Below are 24,543 nucleotides of genomic sequence, written 5' to 3' on the forward strand. Positions count from 1 at the left end.
TATTCTCCTAAATTTAGATAGTTATAACTCATGAACTACATGTTGGAATAATACAATTGATAATAGTTCTGATAAAATAATATGAATTTATAAGTTTCATTTCATTTAGTTAATACATTTTAGATTCGTTTGATAAATACGTTTATCTTATAAATTTTATAAACCTATTAGTAATTGTTATTTGATTAACACACATATGTTAAAAGAACATTTTATCCCATAAATAGTTCTCTTATTTCTTTTTTTCTTTTCATTTGAAAAATAACACTTTAAATTACTTTCTCTTAACAAAATTTGAGAAATATTGATTAAAAGATGTAATTCAAGAATAAAAGAAATTTTAATTATTTTCATATTTTTTTATTTTTAATTGATTATATTATTGATATTTATACTCTAACAATTTAATAATATTTTAACGAACGAAAGAAAATTTTATCAGAAGCGTCAGAATTATTTTATCACTACCTGCACCATGTAATTTAGTACCAGTTAGGTGCTGTATACAAATTGTCAAAAAAAAAGAACCTTCTTATTATTTTGTGGCCACAAAAAAAATAATTTTTTCAAAATCTAATTTTTAGTTTACAAAAAATATCTTCAATTTTTGTTGGAATATTGAGAAAATCCTAACGACCACGTGAGTCATGCGTGGCACCAAATCACTACCAAAGAAAGTATCAATCTTTAGTTTCTTCTCCTACTTTTTTTTAACCTTTTTTTTGTTTTTTTTTTTTGGTTACAGAAGAACAAAACATGGAAATTAAATCAAAAATTGTTGAAAGGAATAAATAATATAATTATGTAGTAGATTTTTTTTTTTCACAAATAAAGCCAAGATTTCACATCATTATCATAATAGTTATGATACCTTCATCATTATTATAGGGTGGCTCTTTTTGTGAAAGAGGAAAAGTCAGAAGAATAATAAATATACTATTTTTTTGATAGGGTTTGGTATTAAATTTCCTTTTCCTTTTTTCTTGTGGCTTTTTCTTGGTTATGCCGTTTCAATTTCAGGTGATATATTTTCCCCCTTCTCTTTATTTTTATGTGATTTTGGTATTTGGGTGTGGATTTTCTTGATATGTTGAGGTGGGGTATTGAGTTTTTGATTAGATCTGATAAAATAATTGTTTTTTTTACTGTTTATGATTAGATATGAATATTTAGGCTGTAAAGTTTGATTCTTTATTGTTTTGGGTTTGAATCTGAGGCTAAAGTTTGATTCTTTATTGATTTGGGTTTGAGTCTGAGGCTAAAGATTGATTCTTTATTGTTTGGGGGTTTGAATCTTGGCATATTGTTGTTTTGGGTATGAGTTGGAAACCAATTTTTTTTATTTATTCGAGTGTTTGTTGTATGTGTATATGCTGTTTGGGAATCTTTTTGTTAATTGGAACTAGTGCTAAGACTATTGGTAATAAGGGTTTGGTTATTGATGGTAATTTTGTAATGGAAGGTGGGAGATTGGTTTAGGTTATATAATTGGATTTTTGTGTGGCTATTTTGTGATGAATTTCTGGGAATCATGGTGGTGGCTTAGGATTTAGGATGAGGTTGAGTTCTGGTTTGAGCATAACTGTATGTTGGAGTCAAATAGTTCTGTTGAGGCTTGGAAAAAATGAGTATTCTGTCTTGAAGAACATTGATTGTTCTGAAGTTCTTTGAATTTAAGAGTATTTTAAATGAGTAGTCTTGTAATTGTAATTATAGTGTACCTTTTTACTTATATACTCTTGTACCACTATGTAATGAAAGGATTGTATGACAGTATGAGCGTTGAGCAATGAATTTGACATTGGTTTGTTGTTAATTCTTAATTCAATTATTTAGTGCTTGTTCCTACTCTTTGATTGCTAGATGGAATATGAGATAGTCACAATATGATTTGGAAGACAGGCATGCATACAGATTCGTAGTAAAGGTTATTGTTACCTGCTAAATGTCCTAATGATAAACATGAAGTCTTGGACAACCATGAACAAGCTGGTTTTTGTTGTGCTTATCTAGGCAAGGATGTTGATTGGGATCCTTGATTAGTTTGTTTGCATGTTAGCATAATGCATCACTGAACTTGTCAAGATGTTGCTGTCGTTGTCTTTCTCAAGCTTGATTTTTCTTAGTTGGTTTCTATGGGTGTTCTCCTTTTATTTATTATTGTGCCTTGGACATACTGACCTTTTTCTCTTGGTTATTATTTTTTCAGGGTGAAGTAGACTTCAATTCCAAAAGAATAATATTGTTTAGGACATGGATCAAGTCTGCCTTTTCTCAGATAACTTTGGGTATCAAGCTTTCTCATTTCAGGAAGTCCTCGATTGGCGGTTCCTCATCTGTGGAGATTTCCTTGTTGTTTCCTTTGTCAATTGCACATAGTGAACATCTGCTCTTGAGTGATCAGTACAGGAGACCATATGCCATTTCCACATAAGCTAAGTGTTGGATGTTTAGTGCAGTTCAACTAGTAAGCAGCACACCTTATGATGTCAATTGTGACTGTACTGTTAACTACCTCATGCAAGTTTTTTATTTCTAGCGCATCACCGATAAGACACCCTTTCAGGACCCTTTGGAAACCATCCTCTGAGGTATTGCTGTGGGTTGTACTTCACCTTGTTATAGTGATTATATAATTTAGCAGTCTTACATTATCTCCTCTGTTTCTATTCATTCAGGGCTAAATTCAGAAGACATATGTATGACGTTTTTTATGCATTGTTGAGAATTAGTTAGCTCTTTACACACTTGCTTCGGATTTGGTAGTTTCTAGAGACCTCTTCTTCACAATTCGTTTGACTGAAGACTTGGTATCAGACAGAAGTGTTATTTGGAGGCAAGGGGCTAATGTGTTTTTGAGAAGAAAGGTTCTGTGACTTGGACATATAATTTGATATGTTGAATTGAGCTATTTGAATCTCAGTTAGCTTTGAAGTGGTATCATGATGCACTGCAGCACTTGCCTTTGCTTGCTTTCTCTCCCCTGTTACAGTTTTGGTCTTTCTTCTGCCATATATCTTACAAATAAGGCTGTGAAGCCCATCCGTCCTATCATTGCTGATTCTGCCCTCATCAGTTTTGCAGAAGGAAATTAAGGGGGATTTTGCTGAATCAGCCAGGCCATAGTTCCTTTTAGTATTTTTTTTTCTTTTACAGTCATTCCGAGACAGAAATCCATTTTGTTTATGTGTGTGTTGTCCCTATACTCCATTTAATAAGAGTCCTACGTGCTATTGAAGCTGCTGAAATGGAAAGGTTCTGGTCTCATTTCGCTCATTATTTTTTGTTTTTATTGTCCCGGCTCCTGTATGCTTATCTAATTTTTCTTAATGGTGCAGGTACCAGATAATTAAAGAAGTTGGTAATGGTACATTTGGAAATGTTTGGCGTGCACTTAATAAGCAGACTGGTGAAGTGGTAGGTGCATATGTGTTAGGAACAACTTAGAACCTACTGATATTGCTGAATTTTCGAAGTCCTCTAATAATATTCATTTGTCTAACACAGGTTGCGATTAAAAAGATGAAGAGGAATTATTATTCGTGGGAAGAATGCATAAACTTGAGAGAGGTCAAGGTTAGATGATTTCCTTCCCTTTGGCCATATTTGTTTTTTTCTCTGCTGAGAATCCATTAACCGTGAATCTTTTTCAGTCTCTGAGAAAAATGAACCATTCAAATATCGTGAAGCTCAAGGAAGTGGTCAGGGAGAACGACATTTTGTACTTCGTGTTTGAATACATGGTATTTCATGATTTACATCTGTAATGTATATTTGCGACCAGTCAGTTGACTGAATGTCTAAGTTTGAACGATCTTTTGCAGGAGTGCAATCTATACCAACTTATGAAGGACAGAGCAAAGCTTTTCTCAGAATCCGAAGTGAGAAATTGGTGCTTCCAAGTATTTCAAGGTCTTGCTTACATGCATCGACAAGGATATTTTCATCGTGACCTTAAGCCAGGTATTTTGACCTTTCCTCATTTTTTGTTTGTAAATGCGGTGGATGATGATGGAGAGTTGGACTTAACATGACTATCTTATTGTACGATATGTACTATACTATTTACTGGGGGAATCCTTAGTCTTGAAGACTAATATATTTATGGTTACCAGCATCCCTGCTCCCTTCCCTCCAACAGCTTAAGCTCAAAATCTTTATTTAGTCTGGCTCTTACTTGCAGCTGTCATTTTAGTTTTCTTTGTTTACTGCTTTTTGAGTTAGGTTCACTGAGATAAATATGCATTCAGGATTTACGAGGCATACTACAGTCTACAAGACACCAAGAAAATCTAGAAGAGCTTATATATTTTATTTGTGTTTGTTGTGTAAATATGCATTTTGTCTTGACGATCTGCATGTTATAGCAGTTGAATTTGTCGCTTATGTTCATGACATCATAGTTCATTCCTTCGTGATCTGACCCATTTTAACATGTGATATGATGGTTGTGCAGAGAACTTGTTGGTTTCGAAAGAAATAATTAAAGTTGCTGATTTTGGTCTTGCTCGGGAGATCAATTCTCAGCCTCCATATACGGAATATGTATCAACACGTTGGTTAGTGTGCTTGCTCTTCTATTTGTTCATTCGTCTAAATGGTTAGTGTATTTTCCTGATATCAGTTATGTGCCACTGCAGGTATCGTGCTCCTGAAATTCTTCTCCAGTCACCCATCTATGGTCCTGCTGTCGGTATGTAAAAGATACACACTATCTTTTTCAGCTATTTCTTTCTGGATGTATATTGATTATCTTTCAATACTCTGCAGATATGTGGGCAATGGGTGCTATAATGGCTGAGTTGTTTAGTCTTCGTCCTCTGTTTCCAGGTTCAAGGTATGCATATGTGGTTATAATATTGATTTCTCTCCGACCTGCATTGATATGTATATAGAAGAGGAGAGGGAGTGATGGTGGATTGAAATGTCATTTGCAATCCCTTTACGTTCTGATGACAGTCGGCTGTATGCTTCTCTTGTTTGGGTGCAGTGAAGCAGATGAGATCTACAAAATATGCAGTGTTATAGGGACCCCAACAAAGAGGAACTGGGCTCAGGGACTTGAACTTGCTAGTGCTATCAACTACCAATTTCCGCAGGTAACATAACTCTTCCTTGATATGAAGCTATCAGTTGTTTTGGAATTCTTTATTTGAATTGCTATTCTTCAAGGATTTTCAGATTACCTCCCCCCCGACTTTTTTTTTTTTTGCTTTTGAATTCAGTTCTTAGCCTTTCAACTATTGAAAAGAAGGTCCAATTAGTTACCCTAACGGGAAAAAATGATATTAACTAGCAAAGTGATTTCTTTTGAATGTGGGTTGACACCTTCCCTGGTATTTTTGGCAGGTTGCTGGTGTAGATATCTCTTTGCTAGTTCCGTCTGCCAGTGAAAATGCTATTAGTCTAATCACAGTAAGAAGTGGCTAAATACATTCGTATCACTTTCTTAATTGTTCGCAACATCGACATATATGCACCTTTCTGAATACCCTTCTAAAAGGGAATGGAATATCTGATAGCCCGTCATTTCGTCCTTTTCTGTTACTTGCTGCAGTCTCTTTGTTCATGGGATCCTCGTAAGAGGCCAACGGCAATCGATGCTCTTCAGCATCCTTTTTTCCAGGTGGACAACTTCTTCCCCTTTTAACTTTATGTACATAAGTCAGTGTCTGTCTCTCTATTAGATTAGATGATATCATTTGTGATGTGGCAGAGTTGCTTTTACGTACCTCCATCACTACGCACCAAGGCTGCTGTTGCTAAGACCCCTCCTTCTGGTTTGTACTGTCTTCTATATTACTAGTAAGGAAACCTGGGTTTTATGTTGTTACAATGATCTTAAAAGGACTTCTTAATCGTAGCTGTTGTGCGGGGTGCAGTGGAGCAGAAGTACAAGTGGTCATCTGGGTTGTCGCACAATCCCAAACCTAGCAGCAACTTCTCAACTGTCAAGTCACAGCTGCCGTTTAACGCAGGTGACTATAAGAATTTAAAGGATTTTAGCTTCTTTATTCTGATTCTTATTCAATTGTTTCCCACTGAAACTGTGTAACAGGTGTTCAAAGGAAGCTGGATATGAATTATCAGGTATGTTTTCCTTGGAAACAACCTTTTCTTATTTTTCCCATCTGATAGACAAGACAAATGTTGCGGCTAGGCGTCCATTCTAACCTGAATCTGATTTCTGCCAACAATTGTTCAGGATCCGACGAGGAATGATAAATTCCTGCAAGGCTCTGTCAACCAACAACCAAAATATCGACCTCCTGGAAGGAACATCCCGAGCGATCCAAGTGAGTCATTCAAACTTACCCCCTATTGGAACAGTTGTATTGTTGTGCCCCTAAAGCTAGTTATTCTTTTGATCTTGGCAGTGGTTGGTTCCAGAGTGCAGAATTTTGCCGTTTCTGATGCAGCTGACAAGCTGGGGAACATGAATATTGGCTCTGGCAGAGTACCTACAATGCAGCCAGTAGTTAAGCCAATGAAGGCAGGAGGATGGCATGGACAGCACGACTTGTTCCATGGACGGTCTAAAGAGTTTCTTCCGGGAAGAAGCTTTTCGAGGAAAGTTGCTGGATGAATAAATGTCAAAGCTGAGAGTGCCCCTACTTTGTTCTAGTGTTCTATTCGCGCATGTGCATGGCTAAATTTGATGGTGAAGCCAGCAGTCTTTTGTGCTTTCAATATTTTCGTTTAGTTTCTGGTGATACTGTTGCATCAACAATGTTTTGAATAAATGGTTTTTCTCAACTCTCACTGATAGCATCATTTAGAGTTTTGAATATGATATGTATGTATTGCATCTTTTGTACATAAGTTAAGTTGCCCTGAACAAAAATAAGTTTCTCAAACGTTTGACATTATGTAACGATACGATACAATACAATGTGATATATTATGGAATAACAAGTAACAACTATGAAAACAAGATAGAAAGATCAAATTCAGAACAAAGAATGATTATATGAATGAAGCAACACTAGAGTTTTGTGAGCGAAAGCTCAATATAACTAACTAAGAAAATATGGATTAAAATAAAGATGTTAAAGTTCTACTTGATCCCTCATTACAACTCGAAAGCAAAATCTTGAGTTGGTTTTCTCCCAACGTAGGTCATTTTCTTTGAGATTCCTCCTTTTGACTAAATTCTTTGTCCATCCTTTGACAAGGTGAAAGCTATTAGTAGACCATTTCTTGAGGGTCAAAACATGACTTGTTTGTGAATCCATATCAAATACAGTAACATCAACTCCACAAATTATACTCTGTTCTTCCTCGTCCATAAAAGGTAATGCGTCTTGTCGAGATAGTAATAACCTCGAAGCTCCATTCACATCGCTTCTAGTTAGATTTTTTTTTATCCAATGACCATTTGATTCTTCTGTCGGCTTGGTTTTCTTGCGGGGAATGAATTTCTGTTCCCCCAATGATCTAGAAGAACGTTGGAAGATTGGGCTGTCGAAGAGGTGTTGGGTAGGGATGGCAGAGGAGTATTGTTTGCAGTTGGTTTTGTGTTTTCATAAACACGTGTAAAGAGAGTCAAAAAAGGGTGAATTAGGATCGTCCTTGCCGCCATCTATGGAGGAGAAATTAACGGTAGTAGTAATTGGTTTCGAAACACCAAGATTTTCAGAAATTTGGGGAAACAGAGACAAAGTAGTATCGGAAGACGAGTAGTGATGAGGAAGAGAATAGCTAATTGGTTCGGTATCAATAACACTGTCTTCCGAAAATGGCAATGACGTTAGAAAATCGTCGAAAAATTGATCACTATTTTCCATAGCGTAACTGAGAGAAATAAAGGAATGAGGATAGTAGTAATATTTTGGAATGGAAGAAGAAAGGGTAGGGTAATGAATGATCCTTTTATAGATTTGTATAGTTTATCCATTTCATAATCGGATTCTGATTTCTGTGTTAAAAAAGGAAATATTTCACAATTTTAGTTCTATTATTTGGATTTATTCAATATTTAATTTTAGTATAAGCAACGTATGTTTACTTCTGCTGTTGCCAGTGAATACACTATCTTTTCGCATTGTTGATGTTCGACTTTACGTAGCCACAAGAAACAATACATTATGAAATAATAAGCAAGACCAATCCAGAAAAAAGAAGGAATATATAAATGAAGCAACACTACAAAACTTTGTTTCCATACTCACAAAATTGATCATTGAGCTAAAACCAAACATAAGTAACTAAAAGGTAAAAAAAATTGAACATCTTAAAGATCTAGTTGACAACTCGAAAGCAAAATCTTGAATTGGTTTTCTCCCAACGTATCGAGACCTCGTCATTCCTCCTTTTGACAAAATCCTTTGTCCATGCTTTGACAAGGTGAAAGCTATTAGTTGACCATTTTTCTAGAGTCAGAATATGGCTTGTCTGTGTATCCATATCAAATACGGTGACATCAACTCCACACAATTGTTGGCAAATTACGCTCCGTTCTTGCTCGTTCATAAAGGGTAATATGTAATTATTCACGTCTTGTCGAGGTAGTAATAGCCTTGAAGCTCCATTCACATCGCTTCTAGTTAGCTTTTTTGTCATCCAATGACCTTCCTCTCCTTTTGTCAGCTTGGTTTTCTTGCGGGGGATGAATTTCTGTTCCCCCAATGATCTTTTAGGAGCAGAGTTACCCAATGCGTTGACCTCCCGACTTGATGAAGCAAAACTAGAAGAAGGTTGACTATCAATGGAAGATTGGGCAGTCGAAGAGGTGTTGGATAGGGATGGTAGAGAAAGACAGAGATCAGTTGATGACGGAGGAGTACTGTTTACAATTGGTTTAGAAACTCCTGTAAAGAGAGTCAAAAAAGGTGAATTAGGATTGTCCTTGCCGCCATCTATGGAAGAGAAATCATAAGTAGTACTACTTGACGCTGCCGATGATGGAAGAGTAGTACTACTAGAAGAAGACGATGGATGATAGCGAATTGGTTCAGCATCAATGACATTGTCTTCTGACAATGGCGGAAACAGAGACAACATTAGAAAATCGTCGATCATTATTTTCCATTGCGACTGGAGAAATAAAAGAATACGAATAGTAAAAATTTAGGAACGAAGAAGAAAGGCTGTGTAATGAGTCCCTTTTATAGATTTGTGTAACTCTCCCATTTATGATCAAAATGGGAACTTAGTTTAATCTTTTTTGTTTTCCGTAGTAGAAAAGGTAAGGAAACAGCATTTCTAAATTCTGTTTTTGGTAATAATTATTTAACTTAAAAGTTTCTTCACTTCTAAATAGTACCAAAGGTAGAAATTCTAGAATATATTAATTCACTCACTTAATAATTAGTAGATGTAAATAAAATAATAAATTAATAATTATTTTGTTAATAGGTGTGTCAATTCAAAAATGGATAATAATTAAGTGAGTTCATGTTATTGGCTATCTATGGACTTGGTGCATAGTCTTTAAAAAAACAATTAAAATTTTTTAATGCGTATTATTTGTTCAAGAATCCCCCCTAATTAGGTAAGTAGCGTAAAATTATTTTTACGCAAATACTAAAGTAAAATAATAATTAAAAAAAAAAATTGAGCAATAAATAATACGTATTATTTGTTCAAGAATAGCCCCTCCCATTAATTAGGTAAGTAGTAATTTTGGTTACGTCCTCCATTTAAAGCGCAAGACAAGTGATTTTAACGGTAAAAACTTAGCAAAATTTAATATTGAAAATTGTGAGCTATTTAAAATAATAATTTTACATAATTTCAATAATAAATATTATTTAAAGTTTAATTGTTAATAACATAGTTCGTATAATTTTATAAATAAGTAAAAAACACAACGAAATACATAAAGTTTTATCATCAACATTAACTTTACAAAGAAATTTGTTCAATTGTTTCCCTTAAAACTGTTCTGGTTCTCAACTAAAAGTTAAATTAAGTAATACTTAATGAGTTTTAATTTATTGAAATGTTTTCGATCGAGCACAATAACAATAACATATCTGGTGAAATTAGGATTGTGTATCAGTTGATTCGGCTTGTTTGAAAATTTATTGATTTGATTTATCGATATGTAGCATGTAACATTATCATAGAGTCATTAGTATATTAACTTATTTGATTATTGATTTATTAGTCATTGATCGTTATCGATTTTACTATTAGTTTAACCATTAATATTTGACGTAGAAAAATTATTAAAAAACACTTTGAAACAAGGTTACATACAAATTAAATAACCAATACAAATAATAACTCGATAATAACAAAATTAATACACATTATTTTCAATTTGACTTATTGATTTCGATTCAATTTTGATCACTCCTTAAGCGTAACCATCCATAGTGAGGGCTTGAAAAGATGGAGTGTAGGCTATCTTTACCATTACCTCTTTAAGGTAGAAAGACTCTTTTCGAAAGATAATCAACAAATATATTAAATTGAACACGTAACTTAATAACGAGAAAAACTTTTGAAACTCGAGATATAAAATTTACGGGTAATGAATTAATAATTTAATGGAGGTGGATAAATGCAGGCAAGCACGTGCAGGCCAATGTGTATATTCCCATTACCATTATACACCAAACATAATTATATTATATAGTTTTTATAAAATTGAGTGTAAAATAATAAAATAATGATTCATCATCATTATTACAACACTCACTACTACTCAACTTCATCTTTTTGGTCTTTATCTTCCATTTCCCTTCTCTCTCTATATATGTAGCAGTTACACTCTGTGTTTTCCTCAATCTGGGTCGGTCGACATTTTTATGTAGGGTAATCCCTTAACCCCTTTTCTTCATTCTTTTGATTTTCAATTTCTTGTTTTTAGTACCTAGATTTGCTCTGTTTTAGTTTTTTTTGTGCGTTTGTGGTTCATTTAATTGGATTTTGAGCAAATGGTGTTTGTAAATGGTGTTTTTTTCATATGGGTGTTAGATTGTTAGATAGATATCTTCTTATGGATGACAAATAGTGAATGAAATTGGAAAATTTGGATCTTTTTCGTCTAATTAGTTGCAAATTTTAGCTAATTCCCCTTTTATGTTCTTGACCTGTGAGCTGAATTACAACATAAGTGTCACTTTAACCAAAATGGGTTGTGGTGTGGTGGGACTGTTTCATCCTTGACCATATGTTTCGGGTTCAAGTGGGTTGGGAGAAAATCCTGTCCGGAGCGTCACCCTTGAATCGGCTCGTGATTCGGTTTTTTGGAGCTAATAATCCCTAAATAAGTGGTGAATTAGGGATTCAGGAAATTGTTTCCAATTATACCATATGTTAAAGAATTAATCTTCTTTATAACCGTGCTCAATTCTCCAGAGACATCGAATACATAGGGTTAACTTAGTAAATTATACCGTACATTTATTGTTTTTCTTAATAGGCTGGAAATGAGCTAAAGCTACACTTAATTTGGGACGGAGGGAGTATGATTTATCTTCTTTTACTTGCCTGATCTGCTTTAAAAAGCTAAAGATTTTCTTTAATTGCATTACACTCTAAGTTTTTTTTGTGTGTCAAGTTTATTAGCATTTAATTTTGGATTTGTGATGAACTTTCATTTGATTCTTATATTGGTTGTCGTAAATGGAATGGCATCGTTCAAGGTTTTTATGGTTCCTATTGAATAGTAAAAATTTGGCGTGATGATACCTTCTATTAATTGTTCGAAAGTGCCTCTTCAAGGAGTTTAATGAGCTATAAGTTTTATGTTGTTTAGTTTTGTGTCAGCATTGTAGTTTAGAAGTGGCATAAAGTTGGGCAGAAGAGCTAGGAAGAGTAAGCATGTCAAGTGATAGTTGCAGCCACTGGTGTTATAGTTGTAGACAACCCGTGAATCTCAGGAGACAAAATGATGTTTGCCCCAATTGCGGTGGTGGATTTGTTCAAGAGCTTGAAGACATAACGAGTAGTAGTGTAGATAATCAGACCCAGAGGCCGAGATTCATGGAATCCGTCTCAAACTTTTTAAGACGACAAATCTCAGCTACAAGTAATACTTCTGAGAGAGGGAGATCTGATGGGGGTGCTGAACGAGGAAATTTGTGGAATCCGTTGCTGATTTTCAGTGGTGATACGCCTGTTCATATGCCTGGGGATGGTGGAGTTTTGGAGTTTCTTAATGAGGCACTTGGATTCCGACAAGAAAATGGTGGTGATTATTTTGTTGGTCCAGGAGTGGAGGAATTTTTTGAAGAAATTGTAAATAGAAATCAGCGTGGTGCTCCTCCTCCTGTCTCGAGATGTTCAATTGATTCCCTACCAACAGTCAAGATATCAAAAAAGGATGTTAGATCGGATTCGCACTGCCCTGTTTGTAAGGAGAAATTTGCTCTGGGGACTAAGGCAACAAAATTGCCTTGCAAGCACTTATATCACTCGGATTGTATCACGCCATGGCTACAACAGAAGAATTCATGTCCTGTTTGTAGAAAGGAGCTGATACCTGAAAAATCTGGCAATGACCATTCTTCTCGAAGCTCAAGGAGTGAAAGCAGAAGCAGCAGTAGGCGAGTTAGTGCTAGGGAGAACATTTCTCAGAACCAAGAAAGGCGGAGACCATGGTCTTCCCTCTGGAAGTTTGGCTCATCTCGTTCTAGTTCCCGAAGTACTCCAGCTGCTGAAACCAGCTCAGAGACCAGCCATCAACACAATAATTACTCTGAGTACTCCAACTGGCCCTTTGAATAGCAAGGTTTCTCTAAATGTAACCTGTTTTCTTTTTTCTAATTCTTCATGATCATAATGTTCTACCTCTGGTTGAACTTCTCATGGTAGAGAACACCCCCCCCCCCCCCCCCCCATGTGTTTACTTGCTTTTGTTATGTACATTTGAAGCTTTTCATGTGTTACTGATGACTGAATTATATTTGGTTTCCTAAGTGTGATTTAACATTTGTACCTTTCTGATAAGTAGCTAGTACATATCTGGCCTTCATTATCTTTACTTTTCATTTACATTGTTACTATACTGTTTTCATATGTAGTAGTCTCGACTCTCTCGAGGAAAAAGCCTTTGCCTGGGGAATAGAAAAGATTATGTTATTATGACAGGCCAAGCTTGCTTGCTGAAGTTGCAGCTGCATCATGTCTTTTCATCAATAAAACATGGAATTTCAACTCTAAGATGGGTCTTTGCCCCTATTGCATAAACGTTTGATAAGTATACCAAGTGCCCCTTCACTAATGAAGTAGATCTACTACTGCTTGGCTCTTACCAAACATAAAGAATTCTCTCTAATATGCTAAGCTTAAACCTCAATGATCCTTTCATTAGCAATTTAAACTTAATAAATCCCTTAACTAAAAGGTTGGGATACTTGAAAAGGCGGGGCTTTCTACTTAATACTGGGCAAGGATAAGCCTTGAGACATGGGCCTTGAACTTCCATTCTGTCCTTTAGTCTTTCTCCGGTTTGGAATTCATTGCATAAAAGATAGACAATGGACAACCACATTATTATCAATTGAGAGTCGATAAATGCCAGTGAGCTATAGATATTGACAATAGTAATGCTGAAAAGCAGTATGTTTTGCATCATCTAGCATTTGGTTCAACTAAATTTTTAGAAAGATTATGTTACAAGGAAAACAACTTGAAACCTTTAAAGGAATTCATGAGAGAATTTGCAAGATCATGTATAACTAGAGATCAAGAAATGCCATGAAAATTGCTAAATGGCCAAAAGTGATTTTGTTCGGTAGAATGGAGCCATTCTATCTGAACTAATATAAATACTTTTAATATAAGTATCTTGTAATGATCTCTGTTTCAGCTTCATCACATCCAAGAGGCAAAAATTTTCCCTTTTCCATGGAATAATTCTTTTGTTCTGTGGATAGAAATTTGTTGATTTAAAGGTATTGAGATTGTATTCTCTCTCTGTTCTGTTCCCACCACAGCTTTGCGTGCACCTCCCCGAACTTCTCCCGACTGTATGAATGTAGAGAAAGTTGTAAGAAAATGTCCAAAATGAATACAAATTTCAGCAAAATAGGTGCTCAGCCTTTTCAATCATGTCTTGAGTTCATTTACACAGTTGAGATTTTGAAATACCTGAATCTTACACGTCGTAGCTCTCTAGTGCCATCAACTAGTTGTCTGATGGTTATATACACACCAGGCTCATCTTGTTCTATCCATTCTGACTCCATTTCACTGGCATTACTTACAGAAAGTGAAGCTTCATCCCTAGAGTCTGTAGTTGTCCTTGACGCATCCATATATGACATATCCCCCTTTGGTAAACCAGTTGATCCAGATGGTTTATGGTAATTGCTTGGTGGCCAGTCCTTATTTGTTGCAGGGGTCATCATAGGGCTTTCTATCGCGGATCCAAGCCTCGAATAATTGGAATCTCTCTGAAGAAAAGAATCTCAGGTATATCAATCTCCAATCTATTATTTCCTTTAGATCTTTAAGCTATTATAATTGATCCTTTATCGAACTTGATGAGTTTAGAGTCGTTTGAATCAAGTAAATTTAGTGCTGTTATTGATTTTTAGGGCACAGAAGTATAACTTCTTGCTGGTAAAAAATAGAAGATGACTTGATGAGTAGAGCTGGCTAATTACTTGATCAGGGTAACAAGCTCATGAAGGGGAAACCGGTTAGCTAAATACAAAGTATTTCGGTAAATTTAGCAGATAACTGAGTTAATGTAAATCAAAGGAGAAAGAAAATTGTTATGCTTAGACAAATCAAATCTAACTGACTTACTCCGTCCTCAGACCTTCCAGGTGTGTTAAGAGCTTGTTTGTTGAATCTCTGAACATTGTAGAGCTCCATAATTCGGTCATAATTCTCACCCCACCATCTTTGAGCTTGCCATTTGTTGAACATATCCCGACTTCAAAAGAACCCAGGGATATTTATTGTCAGGACCATCAAAGGGTGTTTCAATAAGATACACATAACACTGATATTTTCAATAAGGATAGGAATAATACAGATAGCAAGTGGACAATTTGACAGCTTATCGGGCCACCTAGAAAGCTACATAACACGGATACTTTCAATAAAATAGGTCATCATTTCAGATGGCATTCAAAACACATCAACTAAGTAATAAGAATGGCACATGTAGTAAGTAAGATAATTGAAGGCTCAGTACTAAACAAGTGAAATATTTTAGTAGACATGACTCTTGAGGGAATAAAGAAAGGGGAAACTCAATAAGAATTCATGAATGAATGAAAGGGACTAAACATTGGCCTAGGATAAGATTAGGCAAAGAAGCTTTCAGTACAAAAGAGACTGTTTCTTATAGTATTCATAGGCAAGAAGTTATCATAATCATAATTCCCATAATTTCATTCTAGACGACGACTCTATCCGAAGTTAGGATCAGTTACATGAATCCTTATTGTCTATGTCACTCCATTTAAGCTCATCTTAGTCCAATATTATATACTATGATAAAGTTTTGTGGTAGAAATGAAGAGAGACTTTTGATAGATACCTAAATCGGATTCGTTTAAGATCATTTCCACCATTAGGGAGAGAAACAAAAGTGATCTGTACACCAGGTTCAACATGTGCAGTCCACTCTTTTTGTCCATCATCTTCCGCCACTACCTCACCAGACTGAGAAATAGATTCTACACCACCACCACCACTAAATCCTCTAGCAAATCTTGAATCAGGCCGCGGAGTCCTTAGATTACCAGCACTAGTAAAATCCCAAGCTGGAGTAGAGCTTGAACTTGCTGGTTGAAAAGGATATGGAACTCCCTCTGATATTGTATCAAAATCAGGATAAGGTCTATGACCTTTCCTGTAAGTACCAGTTGGTGTTGATGACTTGCATTTATATGCACCAGAGACCTTTAAAGCAATATCCTTGATCTGCAAATGTTAAAAAATTATTAGTTCATAGCAACTTAGTACAACATCAAGAAGATGGATTGTTGATTATAAGATTAGCTACAGTATTAGCATAAGTTAAAACAGTTAATATGTAAAGTTCAATACTAATAAATATATGCATAAATGGCAAATATATGAACAAAGAAATTACAATAGAATGAAGAGTAAATTGTTTAGGATCCACTCTTTAGGATTATGAAGCGAAATGCTCAACATGTTTTTGCCTCTAGCTTCGGGGCTTAAGCGTGAGTTTGACAATATTAGTTTAACAGATTAAATGTTACTCTCATTGGCAAGGAAAAGTATGTTTCATGAAGTGAAATGCTCAACATGTTTTACCCCTATCTTCAAGGCTTAAGCGCGCTTTAACGATAAGTCAATACTAGTTTAACAAATTAATGACTGTTCTGCCTATTTCAGACAGTAGGAAGTGATTCCACCTATTACTGCTGCTAGAAATGGTATCTTTCTTGTACTATCAAACAAAGAACATCAAAGCAGAAGATCTCTTTATAGGTCCAAAAGCAAAACTTACTGTTTGAAAGTCACTTAATTTCAGAAGTTAACTTTCTGGGGATAGTGATGAATTCAACAGTTGAATTTGTGAAGGATTGAGTAAATTGGAGGCTGGACTACAGTGAATGAACAGATATATCAATGGCTGGTCATGTCAAAGATAATTCAGACAAGTCTTTGCCCAGACTAGTCTACATTTTAGATCTTCTTTTTATTGGTTTTGCAACTTCTAAGTAGACTTGACCAAAACATAATCACAAAGATCACTTCAGTTGAACTCACATAACCCGTCATGAAATTTGTCTTTGCTTATCCATCGTTCAAGGTGTCTGTCGAATCCTCCAAAAGTTGCACATTTCTTAAAGATCTGACTAGTGCAACAACACTTTTGACGCGTCCAAACAACATAGCTTATCATTATAGGCCTTCCTATACATTATACTTTATTATTATTATTGTTCTAAGCTTTCTTAGTGGTCCAATTGGTCAGCCTTACAAACTTCAAAATATTGTTAGTTTCAACAACTTTGGGATGGAAATGAAGAAGTAAGATAGGAAAGTATTAAAATCATAATTGCAAGATGATCTAAAATAAGGACCACTAGATGAAAGCAAACTAAAGTAAAGAAAAACATTATGGGACCAAAGAACTTAGACACATGATCCAAGAAATAACGTGAACATGACCCAATCTACATGCTAAACAAAAAAGAGTGGGGTCAAATAATTTAAAAGTCATATTATAAGTAACCATAGTGCCCACAAATACAAATGGACTCAATGGATTTTCATATGGGATAACCACAAATCGTGATCTAGTTTTACATATACACGTTTTGATAATCTCACATTCAAAACTCATCGGAGATAAAAAAACACTCTAATTTTACCTAATTACATGTCGTCGGTGGATAGTAGCAAGTATCTCGAGGAATTAATTGAGATGCGCGAAAGCTAAGTCTGAACACCAAGATGATAATTAAGAAAATAAAAGTAACATTCTATGGTCCTCACTCCACCCCCGCGTGACCAACAAAATTGTTTATTTCATGTTACTCTTGTTAACCTAATGTCCAAATATAGCCCAAAATCCAGTTAGGAAATGTGGGCCCAAAAGGATGAAATGTGGGGCCCTATTAAAGATATAGGGGCTAAAGCGACAGGTCTCGTACTAAGAGTTAGCTTTGCTTTGAACAAAGAAGGAAAAAAAAAAAGTTTATAAACATTTTTGACAAAAAAATATTTAAATTTAACTACAATGAAATTCAATATAATAAACGGTATTATTAAATCGAAATAACATCTGAAATTATAAGATAAATAAGCCTCTCTAAACCATACAAATGAGGGTCAAAACTCGAATGAAGGGTTTGATTGAATAGTGAAGAGTCTCACTCGTGCCTTCACTACTATCAGTAACGGGAATATATTCAGTAAAATCTCACTAAGTAGGATCTGAGAGAGGGAAAATTTATACCAATTGTATCACTATCTCGCGGAGCTGGAAATCACGTCTTCAAACTACAAACGTCTTAATAATAATAATGAAATATGATATTCGAAATAGATTATTATAATGAAATTTCAAAAGTAGAAAAATAGTACCTGTGCTGTGAGGCTTTTGATGGAATCTTTAGTATGGGGAGTAGGAGCACGGCCACGAGGTCCTTCTTCACCTCCATCATCTTCTATCTTTTGCTTACACGTTATACATGTCAACATCCTTCTCCTACACTCTCCCTTACTATATCTTTTCTCCTACAAAAAATAATTAAAATGAGTTAAGAGTAAAAAAAAAAGATATAATACATTTAAATTTATGTCTTTTTTAACTTTGGGCGTACACAAATAGACACTTAAACATGTATAAAGTTGAACAAATACACACATGTCATTTTTTGTCCTACATGTATTGTGTCATGTAGGACTCATGAGTTTATTTATTCAAAAGTTGGATAGTTAAAGTGTCTGTTTGTACATTATGAAAGTTGAATGTCAAAGTTAAAATTTGAAGCCAAATTTAGGATCCAATATATGTATTATGCCAAAAAAAATTCACTAAACATATATTTATAACAAAAACGGATATTTCGTTACGTTTGTGAGAGAGAATTTTGAATATTATAATTTTAGCATAATTTAACAGAAGTTGCAAATTTGAATCTTATTATCTAACTTATGTATGTTAGATGAGATGTTGAATTTTAAAAAGTTTACTAAATATAAAAAGCAAAGTTTGTTTGAAACAAAATTAAAATGAAAAGTGAGAGAAACAATTTAGTATACATTTTTTTGTTTTTCTTCTTGGAAAATAATGTAAAACATTGACAATTTTTAGTCACATAAAAACCAGACAATCTTAATACTAATTCTACGACAACAATAACGAATTTAGTATGATATCATAAAATAGAGAAATTTGAATATACATCGCACTTTGGAAATACATAAAAGATTATTTTCAATAGATTTTTGACTGAAACAAAAAAAAAAAGCGGGATCTGTGTTACCTATATATATATATACTTATACACACACAAACAGTTACTTGAGGACAGTGTTCATTTGACCTAATCGAATTCTCTAAATGAAAAATAACTCAAATATTAGAAGAAAACTCTAACGTATACCGAATGTAGTCCTACAAAGTATGATATAAAATATACGTATATCTTAGCTTTATCTTATAGATAAAAGAAGTTGTTTTTAAAAATGAAGTTAATGAAAAAATAAATACATGAATGTTGTAATTTATCTACCAAAAGACAAAAAGAAAAGAAGTTAAAACAGAAAGGGAAAAGAGTATGTGTTTGTTAATATATTAAAGAGAGAAAAAAAAAAACTCATTCTGTAACATTGCTTTAATGTATAGATAAATAAAGAAAATTCATAATTAAAAGAAAGAAGAAGAAAAAACAGACCTTAATTTTTTTAAAAAAAATTATCAATGACCAGAGCCGAATTTTCTGACAGATAATTCATCATTATTAATGAATTATAACATATTTTTTAAAAATAAAATAAAAAAGTAAAAAAAAAAAAGTGGAAAAAAATAGGAGTAGGAGCAGAGTATAGAATGAATGATAAATCGCTGTATAAATTAATAGACATTGTCGAGTTTTGAAAGCGGCCACTGATTCTACATACAGACAAACACTCTTGATAGTGACCCAACCCTCCAAAACAAAAAAAAAATTAGTTTTATGTGTCGATTTTAATTTGTTTATTTGATTTTGACTCGAAATAATATTTATGAGATTTGAAAAATATTTTTAAATCTCATAGTTTTAGTCTTAAAAACCTGTTTGTATTGACTTATTTTATATGTTTTCGAGGTAATAGATTCAAACATTGTTAGAGCATCTGTGTAAGTTAGTAAAAATGCTTATAAACATTTAGTTTTTAAACTAAAATCAGACAAAATCATAATTTTACCTTATAGCTTTTTTCTTTACTTATAACTTAAAAATGAAAAATCATTCCAAACGAGTTCTAAAGATTTGTAAAATGTGTTTCACGGTAAGCATTCAAGAATTAATATATTTTTTAAATAAATTTATATATATATATATATATATATATATATATATATATAATATAAGTCTCCGTTGTAGGGTGTTTAATTCACCATTTTTCATTATATGTGGCTACGCCACTGTTAAGATGTACGTATTAAATAAAGAGTTGTCGAATTTTTTTTAAAAAAACTAAAATGAAAAGTAAGATAAGCAAATCGAAAAGCAATTTTTTGTAAGGGTATTCATACCTCGGAATGGACAACAAAATTTGCAGAAACTGAGCTTAAATCCTTCAGTAAATATTCAAAATGTCTTCAACAAAATTCTTCCTTTTTGCTATTTTTGGATACCCTTTTGCAAATCTTGAAGAAATATATAACCAAATCACCAGAAAAATATTCACCGGAGCCGGCGAGTCTCCGGCGACAATTTTTTAATTTGATAAAATTTCAAATACAAACAAAAATTGAAGGGAGAAAGAACAAAGAAGATGGAGAATATATGTAAATGTAATGAAAAAAGCACAAAAATAGAGTGAAGACAAAGTAAGAGAAAACAACATTGGAAAATTTGCAGAGGTATTTATAGGAGGAACTGACGCCGTCAAATTCTGTCGTTATTATATAACGGAAACCGTGTATTTATATAATGGATATAAAGGGGGTACAATGCATTGTTTGGTTGTACATTGTGCTTTAAGGGTTTGGACTTTATTAAGGGTTTTGTCATTTGGACAAATGGATCAAATGTGGTCTTGATTGGGGAAGACATGATGGCCCATATGTCGAGGTTTGTACACGTGGCGTTGTTTGATTTGATTAGAAGTATTATTAAAGAGTGGGTCAACCTCGAAAAAATTTTAATAAATATTTTGGTTTGGGGAATTAGGAAATTAATTTTATTGGATCAAAGAACAATCAAATCATTGTCTTTTAATTTTTGTCATAAAAAAAAGTAATTTATTTTCGTGTTGTTAATTCCGATTTAATTTAAACGTTAATTTTAAAAATGAATTACTTTTATTACATGCTTGATTCCACTTATTTTACTGCTTTTCTGAGCATATTTATTTAATAGAGGAAAAAGTAAAAGTGAACTGGAAGTGATTTCTCAGTCACTTATTCAAAATTAAGGGCCCGTTTGAATGAGCTTAATAAAAGTAGCTTTAAAAAAGTAATTTTGAAAGTGCTGAAACTTATTTTTAAAATAAGCAGTTGTGCGTTTGGATAAAATTGCTGAAGTTAAAAAAAAAGTTGTTGATGTGTTTGGCAAATAAGTGCTGATAAACAGCTTTTTAAATCAAAATGTCTTAAATACCCTTAAAAGTTGTTAACATAATAAAAGTTAATTAATTTATATTTTATAGCCATAAATAATTATATTTTGCTATCATTCACATATTTATTTCTTATCACAAATTATTTATAAGAGGAATATAAACTTATTATAGATTTTAAAGATGTATAATTTGAATAGATTAAAGAACGATTTAATATTTTATTTTAGTTTCATCCATAGGTAATAATAATTGTCTATCATTCACATATTTCTTTATTATCACAAATTATTTATAAGAGGAATATAAATTTTTATTTAAGTTATATGTGCAACTTATTTTACATTTTAATAATATATAATTTGAATAGATCACTTGAAAGATTTAAGGTTTATTTTATTTTCATTCATTAGTAATAGTAATTGTCTATTATCCACACGTGAAAAGGGAAAAATAGAAGAAAGAGATGTTAGGGTTACGTGGATAATTTGGAGATTGTATAAAAATATTAAGGGCAAAAAGGTAAAAATGTGGTCAACTTAAAACAGCTTATAAGCTGGGAAAAAAAGCACCCCAACACCAGCTTTTAACTTTTGGCTTAAAATAAGTTTTTTTTAACTTAAAATAAGCTGTTTTGAGTATTGTCAAACAGCTAAATAAGTCAAAAACCAGCTTTTAAGCTGAGCCAAACAGGCTCTAAGTTCGATAATTCAATCGCAAAAATAATCTTTTAATTTTATTAAACATTAATTAATAAGAATAGTATGGTAAAATAATTATATTCAGTATTATTCTTTTAAGGGTGTGTATTCAATTCAAATTTGACGAGTAAAATAAACATAAAAGGAGTACTTTAAAAAAATGAATTTATCAATACGGGAGTAGATAACTCAATTTTTTTAATCAAGTAGTGTATAATTAACCTGCTAAAGATTAAAATTATACAAAGTACTATCGTTAACTCTAAACCTAAAATCCGGTTCAATATTCTATTCACTTCTTAGCTTTGAAAATAATGAGCGATTCCTTGTTAATCATTGCTTTTCCTAAAATCCGTCACACTTAGCTAGTTATTATGATTGTGTTGGTTATTTTTCTATACAACATACAAATATGTTACTGTAATATCTTTGCGGAAAATAAAAAAACAAGTGGTTATCCAAATCTTTTGGAGTGATTTCTTTAAAATTCTTATCTTTAAAAACATATAACTTAAAAACTTATATGAAATTTTTCTAGGTTCTTGATATTTTCATTTTACAATTGACTCACATTTACATATATATCATTCAATATTAAGAAACATCGTTAATGAAGCTTCTACATTACCAAATATATTGGTTCGATATTATTAATTTATAATCAAATACTAGTTCAGTAGATTTTTTTTTTTTTTTTTTGTAAAATAAAAATGAAAAAATTCAAGCAAATAATGTTGGGGTGGGTGGGTGGCATAAGTGGAAGGAAAGAGAAAAAGAAATGCACTCGTGTAAAATGAAAGGTCAAATCAAGATACAAATATGAGAGTAGCTACACTTTATCACACCCAATAGTTATACAAAGTACACATATTTACATTTATAAAATCCTCTAATAAGAAGAATATAGCTAAGTTCTTTCCCATCTCGTCAAGTTCCATGCAACTACAACAACAAATTAAAGAAAGAAAAGAAGAAGAAAAAAAGGCAAAGAGATTCTTCTTACTTATTCTTGATTCCATCATATTTTTGTCTTACCTTACCACTAAGCAATCCCAAATTCTAATTTTAATTTAACACTTTTTTAGTGTTGACAAGTTTGCCTAGTTAAGCAAGAAAATATTTATTAAATAGAACTGTCAATATGGACTACCACATCTCATCCAGACTATAACTCATATAGTCTTTATGTTTGTTCTGATATCATGTTAAAGTGTGTGACGGTTTCGTCTAACAACTTAATGCGTCTATTGTTAGATTAGTCAAAGTACCGTACATATTAGAGCATAGAACAAAAGGTAATTTACCGGCTGTGACCATTCACTGCAATGCCATATTTTGGGCAGAGTATACAAATTTCATTCAGACGTGTAACCTGCTATTGTCGGTTGTCAGCAATACTGCTTCTATATATTTTGCTGCTTCTGTTTTGACATTTCAGGTTTAAATATTTTTTTAGACTAATTTTATTTACATAAATTATAAATCCCAATTCTGCTTTATTTATTCCTATTTGTGTAGCTTAAGCAATGAATGAATAACCAGACAACTCAATGCCAGACTCTTTCATACCTAAACAAGCAACAACACCCTCCCGGGCGAAGCTAGGGGCGTAAGAGGGTTCATTTAAATTTTTTTCATTTGAAAATTTTGTATGTAATATATAATTGGTAATTTGGATTCTTTTTACTGAGAAAATTCAAATATGAAAAAGTAAATACACAAAAAAAAGTTAAGGAGGTTCAACATTTATCTATTGTATGTGTTAGAGTGGGTAAAAAGTACTCCTACTTTGGTTGGGAACAGACCGGTGGTTTCTTTATATGGATTTGAGTAATCCTCTCCTCATGAGCTAGTTTTTAGGGTTGAGTTAAAGTATCATATCTTTACGTGGTATCAGAGTCAGGTTCATTCCCGTTTGGACTCACGGTCCACACTACAGTTGGACCTGAACATGGAGGGGTTGTTAGAGTGGGTAAAAAGTCCCACATATGTTGGGGAATGGACTGGTGATCTCTTTATATAAACTTGAACAATTCTCCTCTCATATGCTAATTTTTCGGGTTAAATTAGGCTCATGTGGCATATATTTATAGTATATACAAAATGAAGTAATATTACCTATGTTTAAAACGATAGAATTTTTTGTCCAAGAAGATTCGACAAAAGAAAACCTATAACTTGATGTTATTTCGGCCCCACACTTGCTTCATTATATTTTAAATATTCTTAAGTGAAAATTCTCATTTCAAAACTCATCGAACTTAAATATTAGACTAAAAAATAAGTATTACTGAAAAAAGATTCTTTGAAAGAATAGACAATTGGTTTGTTGAATTGCCATCTATATAGTAAGCCAAGAAACATCCTTAGATGAGAAAAGGAACGAACCCTTCATTGGTCCCAAAAAGTACTACACTTCAGATTTAGATGTTTTTGGCATATATGATGAATCAGACGTGTCAAAATGGACGAGTTAAATTAATTTATATTAATTATGTCAAGATAAAACTTTAAAATAAATTTACAGTATATTTATTCACGTGAATTCAATAGCTATTATCTCAAAAATACATATCAAGTTTAAATCTTGAATATGTATGATTGTAACCAACAAGTCCGCTAGACAAAAATCCATAGTTGTAAACATTCGTGCATTATGTGCCAATGAACTTTA

General features: G+C 33.1%; 3 protein-coding genes across 15 annotated transcripts; 2 read left to right on the forward strand and 1 right to left on the reverse strand.

Annotated features, from left to right (window-relative positions):
• Positions 1-559: 559 nt before the first annotated feature.
• LOC101252911 (cyclin-dependent kinase F-4) lies at positions 560-6,762 on the forward strand. 10 transcript variants are annotated; one of them, XM_019215259.3, is made up of 19 exons: positions 715-1,020; positions 2,210-2,467; positions 2,540-2,591; positions 2,679-3,255; positions 3,339-3,417; positions 3,508-3,576; positions 3,654-3,743; positions 3,825-3,963; positions 4,457-4,559; positions 4,641-4,693; positions 4,771-4,837; positions 4,991-5,099; positions 5,350-5,415; positions 5,558-5,626; positions 5,717-5,780; positions 5,865-5,978; positions 6,059-6,090; positions 6,206-6,296; positions 6,378-6,762. In XM_019215259.3, exons 4-19 carry the CDS (start codon positions 3,248-3,250, stop codon positions 6,584-6,586), a joined length of 1,362 nt encoding a protein of 453 aa, XP_019070804.1. In that variant the 5' UTR covers positions 715-1,020; positions 2,210-2,467; positions 2,540-2,591; positions 2,679-3,247; the 3' UTR covers positions 6,587-6,762. The 10 variants fall into 10 exon arrangements, with proteins under 10 accessions (XP_010325610.1, XP_019070805.1, XP_069144572.1 ...); XM_069288476.1 differs by having other exon boundaries at positions 5,883-5,978; XM_069288472.1 differs by having other exon boundaries at positions 999-1,095.
• A 3,808-nt stretch (positions 6,763-10,570) lies between these two features.
• On the forward strand, positions 10,571-12,931 carry LOC101265464 (probable E3 ubiquitin-protein ligase RHC1A). Of its 4 annotated transcripts, none has more exons than XM_010327304.4 (2): positions 10,571-10,764; positions 11,711-12,931. In XM_010327304.4, exon 2 carries the CDS (start codon positions 11,776-11,778, stop codon positions 12,679-12,681), a length of 906 nt encoding a protein of 301 aa, XP_010325606.1. In that variant the 5' UTR covers positions 10,571-10,764; positions 11,711-11,775; the 3' UTR covers positions 12,682-12,931. The 4 variants fall into 4 exon arrangements, with proteins under 4 accessions (XP_010325606.1, XP_004245969.1, XP_010325608.1 ...); XM_004245921.5 differs by having other exon boundaries at positions 10,591-10,764; positions 11,722-12,931; XM_010327306.3 differs by having other exon boundaries at positions 10,605-10,759.
• A 589-nt stretch (positions 12,932-13,520) lies between these two features.
• LOC101263631 (protein BREVIS RADIX) lies at positions 13,521-20,448 on the reverse strand. Its single transcript, XM_010327303.4, has 6 exons — positions 20,141-20,448; positions 17,980-18,132; positions 15,452-15,837; positions 14,710-14,839; positions 14,047-14,351; positions 13,521-13,923 (listed from the first exon to the last, which is right to left on the reverse strand). The coding sequence occupies exons 2-6, from the start codon at positions 18,094-18,096 to the stop codon at positions 13,845-13,847; spliced, it is 1,017 nt and encodes a 338-aa protein (XP_010325605.1). The 5' UTR covers positions 18,097-18,132; positions 20,141-20,448; the 3' UTR covers positions 13,521-13,844.
• Positions 20,449-24,543: the final 4,095 nt, after the last annotated feature.

This window comes from Solanum lycopersicum, chromosome 8, assembly GCF_036512215.1.
Source record: "Solanum lycopersicum chromosome 8, SLM_r2.1".
NCBI lineage: Eukaryota > Viridiplantae > Streptophyta > Magnoliopsida > Solanales > Solanaceae > Solanum > Solanum lycopersicum.

Bases quoted from the DNA above. Each gene is read 5' to 3' on its own strand.
- LOC101252911 (XM_010327308.4), top strand. The intron at 5,627-5,716 runs GTGGACAACTTC...GTGATGTGGCAG, and splicing joins TTCAGCATCCTTTTTTCCAG to AGTTGCTTTTACGTACCTCC. The intron at 6,297-6,377 runs GTGAGTCATTCA...TGATCTTGGCAG, and splicing joins GAACATCCCGAGCGATCCAA to TGGTTGGTTCCAGAGTGCAG.
- LOC101265464 (XM_010327304.4), top strand. From the start codon at position 11,776: ATGTCAAGTGATAGTTGCAGCCACTGGTGTTATAGTTGTAGACAACCC.
- LOC101263631 (XM_010327303.4), bottom strand. From the start codon at position 18,096: ATGTTGACATGTATAACGTGTAAGCAAAAGATAGAAGATGATGGAGGT. The intron at 15,838-17,979 runs GTACTATTTTTC...TAACATTTGCAG, and splicing joins TCAAAAGCCTCACAGCACAG to ATCAAGGATATTGCTTTAAA. The intron at 14,840-15,451 runs GTATCTATCAAA...GTTCTTTTGAAG, and splicing joins CTTAAACGAATCCGATTTAG to TCGGGATATGTTCAACAAAT.